Genomic DNA, 7495 nt, shown 5'->3' with positions numbered 1-7495 from the left:
ATATGTTTATCCTCCATTATAAGGGAATGTCAAAATCATTAAGAATATCAACTGCACATAGTGTGTTTACATATATATTAGGTGTTTGGAATCACATGGTCTTGATGTGATCATTTAAACATTGTGATTTACTTGTGTGATCATTTGAACATTGTGATTTACTTGTGTGTACAGCAACATGTAACAATAGTGTGTAATTTATGGTTGGATGCTAGTTCGTTTAATATGCCAATTGGTATTGTAAGTAATATAAAAGATACTTAATTGTTAAATTCTCATTATGTGTGATCAGGGAATTTAATAATTATATGAGTACATTATGGGATAATAGTTATTCAAGGTTTTTCCTCATGCTATCTATTACAAGGGGCAGTTGTACAAAAATCCCTATCAAAATGGCATGGGTTTTAACCATAAACAAGTCACAAGACCTAACATTGGAGAGGGTCACAATAGATATTATGATGTAAAGAAGACATATTCAATATTCATTACTATCTCACAAGTTCAATATAAGTTACATTAATAGTTTAAGGAAAAAGAATATCATTAGTGGTAATTTGTTGTCTCTAAGTTGACTCTTGAGGGAAACAAGAAATACATGTTTGTTTTAAATATGAATGGAAGTGATAAATTAAAGTGGTGTAATTGAAGTAAGTAGTAGTCTTGGTATTTACGATAAAATTGTGCTCCTAATTATGTGCATATAATTGTATCGATTTAGTTTTTTTATTAATGTGATGTTATGTTCATGCAATTGAGTATAGTATAATATCTTAAGGGTGTGATAATGACATTTTTATATATTCTATGTTACTATAATACATGTTATGCTAGTTTTTTGAATGTCTCAATCAACCTCTCCATAGCCAACCTTTATATTTTATATAAGTTTATCATAATAAGAGAACATTAATCATTCAATGGCATTCAAGAAGTGGTAAATGCCCCTAACAATGTATATGACATAACAATAAATAAGTTTACAATTTCTTTCCATTTCTAAAACTAATACATTGTTGAGGTGGCTTGTTACATAATGTATCCATTATTTTCAAACAACTATAATAGTATCGAAAAGATACTTCTTAAAAGAAAACTAAAAAAATGTTTTTCTTATATTTAATATTTAAATTGTATAAGTATTAGACCTATTTAGATATTATCAGCAATATTGATAAGTTACAATATTGTCAAAAACACACTTCTTAATAAAATTATCAAACATTTCTTAAATTAACATATTATACATGACTAATATTAATAATATTTGAAGGTGTTATTAAATTATATATATAATGCCCCAACATTATAATTATTTTTCAATTATTGAAATGTATACTTAACGAACAAAACTATAAAAAAAAAATATATCGATCAATTATTTTTTTCAATAGCACTCTTAAAATTTTTAGTAATATATTTTTATTTACATCTAACGTCCACTATGACGTCAAAGATAAACAACTACAGTTTTTTTTTTTTTTCAAGCAAATAAGTCCTGAATACATTGGCTGTCAATCATATAACTTTCCAGCCAACTGAAAAAACTGCCTTTAATTTTTTGGGTTGACAGGGAACTGTCACCTGCTCTTTACTTTCTCTATTGTTTGAAGCAAACTCTGTTGTATCGCTGTTATGATTATTAGCTTTAATACAATATAAATACTAAATACATCAACTCCCATCATAGAACTTTTTTAGTTAATGGTTTAATGGCTATTATACTGCTTTTAATGCTTATGTTTCGTAGCTTCCGTGTACCATAGCAACAGCTAAAACTTCATGATCTGGATAGTGTATATCATGATTGACATCTGTCAGAAGACTCTGTACGAAAGCCCATGAGAATCTTCTGTCTGTTTGGAAAACCCCTACTCAAAGGGACTATTACGTCTCTTCATGTTTACGACCAGGAAGAGAACCCTAAAGCAAGTAAACCATAACGCCAACGCAAAGTATTGGAAAGCACTAACAAGCTTGCCTTTTAAGCAATTTTATGGCAAGAGGGGTCCCATATAAAACACTGCGTGCACTGTTTAATTTCAGCCTTATCTGCCTGTGTATCAACTATAAAATAATTCATTGAATGCAAGCACTTACCACATTGAGAAGAACTTAATTTCCAATCCAGTTGAACGATAGAAGAGCAATTTGGTTTATGAAAATGCAGATTCCAGTCCTTGTAATTTCATGGCTGCTCACTATATGCAGTTGCCTTCAACTGTACTGTTCCGACGCAGCAACACCTGTGTCTGGTTAGTAGAATTAAAATATAGTTTGTTGTAAGCATTACATCTAATTATTAGAGTTGAATTTGAAAGCTTTTGGATTTGACTACATGAACATTTTTATCCACGTTTCTAATCATATTCTATGATCCATCGTCAGAAGAAAGTGAGGTGGAAAAGAGAGAATGAATTCCATCATCAGAATAAAGTGAGGTGGAGAAGAGAATGAATTTCATCAACGTTTCAGATCATATTCTATAACCTGGCTATCATTGAGATAAAGTGAGCTGAAAAAGAGAATGAATTCCATCAACGGTCTGGATCATACTTTATAAATTACATCATTCTCTTTGCCTCACTTTATCCTGATAATAGATCATAGAATATGATCAGAAGTGTTAACATAATTCATTGCCTTCTCCACCTCACTTTGTATGAGTCCACCACACTTTGTATGATCGGAAACATTCATGAAAAAATATTTATGCAGTCAAATCCAGAAGCTTTCAAATTCAATAATAATAAGAACTGTGAAAAATTAATGTCTTTAATTATGACTACTCATCAAATTAGATTGTATGAAATGATTGATTTTTTCCTTCTATAATTGATCATAAGACATCAATTGTTTATGTAAAAAATTGAATTCTCACATTCACAAATTTAATTTTCTAAAGAGGATCTCACATTGGATGGTTTCTGTTAAGAGAACTGATTTAAAATAGATTGAACCATATGTTTTAGCCTATTGATTGTTCTTGATGGGACATGTTTTGACAATTGCAGGATACCCATATCCATTTATGACAGTGGATGCTGACAAGGTAGCTGCAAGAACATATGATTACATTATTGTGGGAGGAGGCACATCAGCATGTCCCTTGGCAGCAACCCTGTCACAGAACTTCTCTGTGTTGGTATTGGAGAGAGGAGGATCTCCTTATGGAAATCCTGAAATTGAGGACACCACATTATTTGGTAAGGCGTTGGGAGAAACCAACAAGTACACATCTATAGCTCAGGGGTTTGTTACAGAAGATGGATTGCAGTTGCACAGAGCAAGAGTTTTGGGAGGGGGAACTGCTCTGAATGCTGGTTTCTACAGCAGGGCGAGCTTGCAGTACATTCGAAGCATGAGATGGAATGAGAGGCTTGTCAATAGGTCATATGAGTGGGTGGAGAATCAGAATGCCTTCCGACCAAAGAAGCTTTCTCATTGGTCTTCCTCTTTTGCAAGTGCCCTTTTGGAAGCTGGAGTATTGCCTTTCAATGGGTATACCGTGAATCATGTGGAGGGCACCAAGATCAGTGCATCCACGTATGATAACAATAATAAGAGACATACGGCTGCAGATCTTCTTAAGCAAGCAAACCCACGAAACATCGTTGTTCTTCTCAATGCTACAGTCAGCAGAATCCTCTTTAGCACTGAATTAGGTTTGTAAATTTATTACTTGATATACTGGTTAGGTTTCTTTTGTAGACATTTTACCTAATCATGCCTTATTTTGTGTCTTATTGTTTCATACAGAGATTCAGTATCATCATTTTCATTTTCTTATTATGATTATCCAAAGCTTCTATATTATCATTTTGGGTTTTATTTTGTTATTACAATTATGAAGAGCTTTTCTATTATCATTCTCTTCTTGTATCCGGCATAGCTTCTCTATTATTATTTTGAATTTTATTTTCTTATTTGAACTATGAAGAGCTTCCCTGCTATCATTTTCCTGTCTTACTAGGATCATGCAGAGCTTCCCCGTTGTCCTTAATCCTTTATCCTTTCACTTATTCTCAATTATAATTGTGATGTCCTTAATCCTTTATCGTTTCATTTATTTTCAATTATAATTGTGATGGGCTTTCATGAATTTTCCTTCCTCAAGAAGGGGTCCCAAATGGCTTGTAATTCTACAAGCTAATCTACTTCAAAATCCTCACTTTTCAATCCAATCTATCCCATCATAATATCATCCCTTCTATTGGAAGCATTGCCTTGTATGGTAATCTATTATTTCTTGCATGTTAAAATTGAAGTATTATTATTTCTCCTTCTAAAGAACAGATCATATACAATAGGAAAGATCAGAAATCTTTTATATTTTAAATTTTTCTGACTTCCTCAACTTCTATCCAAGAAACATTTGAGAAGCCAAGACCCAAAACAGATTTGTACAAATGCTTTAAAACAGGAACTTCCTCAAAATTTTCAACCTCTAAAAATAGAGAAGTTAGTTGATCGCTATATGGTAATTGGACTTATGTAAATCAAAAGCAAATTTATGGAAACATGGTCATTTTGAATGAAAATGAAGGTCTACAAAATTGCCTATTTGATTATATCTGAGTTGTTGCAGGAAAACCGAAGGCTCAAGGGGTCGAATTCATAAACTCGGTTACTGGTGATAAATCTCATCAAGTTCTATTGAATAAAGATTCATGTCACAGCGAGGTAATTGTGTCAGCAGGAAGCATAGGCAGCCCTCAAGTTCTCATGTTGAGTGGAATTGGTCCTTCCCAACATCTCAAGAAATTTAATATCCCTGTCCTTGTAGATCTACCCTCAGTTGGGCAAGGGGCCCAAGATAGTCCTCGAGCAACCGTGATAGTTGAATCACCAATACCCCTTGAAATCTGCAGCATACAGGTGGCAGCCATACTTCACCAGTCCAAACTTTACATTGAGTCCGCCAGTTCTGTGTCACAGGTTCCCTCAAGTGCAGGGGGAACAAGGACCCAATATCTTGGGCTAATTTTTGCCAAAATAGCATTTCCCATGTCAAGGGGACAGATCCAACTAACAAGTACAGATCCCAGAGATAATCCCTCAGTTAGTTACAACTACTATTCCCACCCTCTGGATATGGGAACTTGCATGGAGGGTGTGAAGCAGATGGCCAAGATTAGTAAAACCCTTTCTATTCAGCAGTTCACATTTAGGAACAAGTCTAGTGGAAAAAGTGAGCTTCGATTCATTGGGCAGGCATTGCCCGAATCTACATCGGATCAAGAATCTATACTCAAGTTTTGCAAAGCTACACTAAACACAATGTGGCATTTCCATGGAGGGTGTCATGTTGGTTTTGTGATTGATCGAAGGTATAAAGTAAAAGGGGTTCGTGGTCTCAGGATTGTGGATGGTTCCACTTTCAAGGATGGCCCTGGAACCAATCCACAGGCAACTACCCTGATGCTTGGCAGGTGTGTAGAGTTTAAATTTTTATTATTTATCATCTTAAATGTAGTTTTTAATATATGTGTGTTCATATTATCATTTCTATAATAGTGTTATATATATTTTTTTTTAAATAATAAAAAGTGAGATCAGTTCGAAACATTAAAAGTTATTCAAAGAAAACAGTAAGAAAGGAAGGAGGAGGATCTCCATTATCTCATTTATCTTATATATCAACCTGATCCAGCACAGAAAAATGTACTTTATTTTGGTTTTTTCTAAATTGTTAAGGATATTCATTATTTAACAATGGAGATGGATGTTTTCAGGTACATGGGAATGAGTATTCTTAAAGAGCGTCTCAGACAGAACCGTAGCCAAGTCTTAGAAGAAAGCAAGAACAAGGAGGCTTTTACTGATATGAGTATCATTGGTGCCTTCCATTATAAGTAAGATAAACGTGTTTATGGATTACGTTATTTTGGCTGGCATTGGAACAGTGAAGTCTGTGGCAAATAAAATGGCGATATCCTTGTATTATGAGTAATGAAGATTTCCCCTGCAAGGAAAATTGGAAGAACTTTTTCAACAAAAGTAATTGTGGCGTGCAATTGTGTTTGTAGAGGAATGTAAGAAAAAAATGGTGTTAATTGTGAATCTTGTTATTTGTACATTAGATTTTATCTATAAATGTCATTTATCTTATTGTAATGGTGATTTTTTTATATTTATATCATTTCTTATTAGCTTTGTGTTTATTTTGAGAAAATGTTACAATTACATGATATTGATGAATGAGAGAATCTTGTATGGAGTTGGTTCATTCCTCTATCATTGATATACACATGTTTCTATTAGTTGAGCCCATCCCTTATCCTTACACGCATGCCCTCATGTATTTGTCTTATATACACGTATTCATACACCTATTTTGACATATTTTTTAGCCACCTAACTCTAACATTTTTATTCAACCCCAATTTTTTGGGATGTTAACTCCTTCCAAAATTTAAATTTCACTAACAAGTCTACTCTAGTTTTGCACCTTGTGTTGATGAATACACATTTTGTAAATATCATGCTATGTTCTAAAATTTAAACACATCTAATTGCATTCAATTCATTTTTCTCATCTCTCAAGCATCCTAGAGCATTAAAGAATTAATTCTTGATGGTGATAAATTTTGATTTGGTGGATTAATAAGATTAAGAGATTTCCATGCACCATTCTAGGGCTCTTGCCTACTATCTTTGAACTTGTGTACACATTTTTAGGGTTGACCTAGGAGAGCACATTTTATTGTGACACTAAAATAGTCCTTTCTAGGTACTTTTAAATATCACTAGCCTATAAATATTAAAAAAGAACAAAGAAGGCAAACATCATCTAAGTGCATAGTAGGATAAAGATACACATTGTGATGGGTTGAATTTGAATATAGAGGACGGATTTGGAGTTATAGACCTGAATCATACTTGAGGAATTCATCCCAAAAAAAGTATAGAATCAATGCAAGTCTAGAAACATTTTGTTAATAAAGAGGACCTATTTCCAACTTCAAGATATCCAGATTCCAAGATTGCACCAAAATTATCCATTGTTGATAACTTAGGTTGACTTAAGTGGCATTATTCTTCTTGTACTTCCATTCTTAAAGTAGTTGTTGCAATTATTAGATGTATTACTCCTAGGTACACCCAACTAATTTAGCTAGATTCATGTTACAACAACCACTATTCTAAATTATGGAAAATATTAACTACCATAACATTTAATGAAATAATTAGCATACGCAATGTCAAATCTAGGGAGGATGGGCGGGAATGAGTGAGTTGTTGAGAACGGACGAGCTAGGGTTTATGTGGGTGAAGACTCGGGGGAAGAGGATGAGGACGATGATGCAGATGGGCTAGGAGAAAGTCTTTTCCTTTTAGCTTGCGCTTGTTGTTTAGCCCTATGTGTTTGTTTTTCTTTTGGTTGTAGTTTTTTGAAGATCTAGGTTGTCTACGGTGGGGAAGGAGGTGATATTTTCCTCATGTTTTCCCCTGATCTCCTTGGTAATGGTTAGGGACTACAAGCTTTTTT

General features: G+C 33.6%; 1 protein-coding gene across 1 annotated transcript; it reads left to right on the top strand.

Moving 5' to 3' along the window:
• The first annotated feature begins 2066 nt into the window (after nucleotides 1-2066).
• LOC131029462 ((R)-mandelonitrile lyase-like) lies at nucleotides 2067-6120 on the top strand. Its single transcript, XM_057959958.1, has 4 exons — nucleotides 2067-2258; nucleotides 3018-3668; nucleotides 4592-5435; nucleotides 5739-6120. The coding sequence occupies exons 1-4, from the start codon at nucleotides 2162-2164 to the stop codon at nucleotides 5860-5862; spliced, it is 1716 nt and encodes a 571-aa protein (XP_057815941.1). The 5' UTR covers nucleotides 2067-2161; the 3' UTR covers nucleotides 5863-6120.
• The last annotated feature ends 1375 nt before the right edge of the window (nucleotides 6121-7495 follow it).

This window comes from Cryptomeria japonica, chromosome 4, assembly GCF_030272615.1.
Source record: "Cryptomeria japonica chromosome 4, Sugi_1.0, whole genome shotgun sequence".
Lineage (NCBI taxonomy): Eukaryota > Viridiplantae > Streptophyta > Pinopsida > Cupressales > Cupressaceae > Cryptomeria > Cryptomeria japonica.
Note: the sequence above shows the minus strand (reverse complement) of the source record. Positions and strands in the feature narration are given on the sequence as shown.

What these genes read in the sequence shown, in the direction of transcription:
- LOC131029462 (XM_057959958.1), top strand. Translation starts at nt 2,162, where the DNA reads ATGAAAATGCAGATTCCAGTCCTTGTAATTTCATGGCTGCTCACTATA. An exon ending in CGCAGCAACACCTGTGTCTG is followed by an intron (nt 2,259 to 3,017) that starts GTTAGTAGAATT and finishes TGACAATTGCAG; the next exon opens with GATACCCATATCCATTTATG. An exon ending in CCTCTTTAGCACTGAATTAG is followed by an intron (nt 3,669 to 4,591) that starts GTTTGTAAATTT and finishes GAGTTGTTGCAG; the next exon opens with GAAAACCGAAGGCTCAAGGG.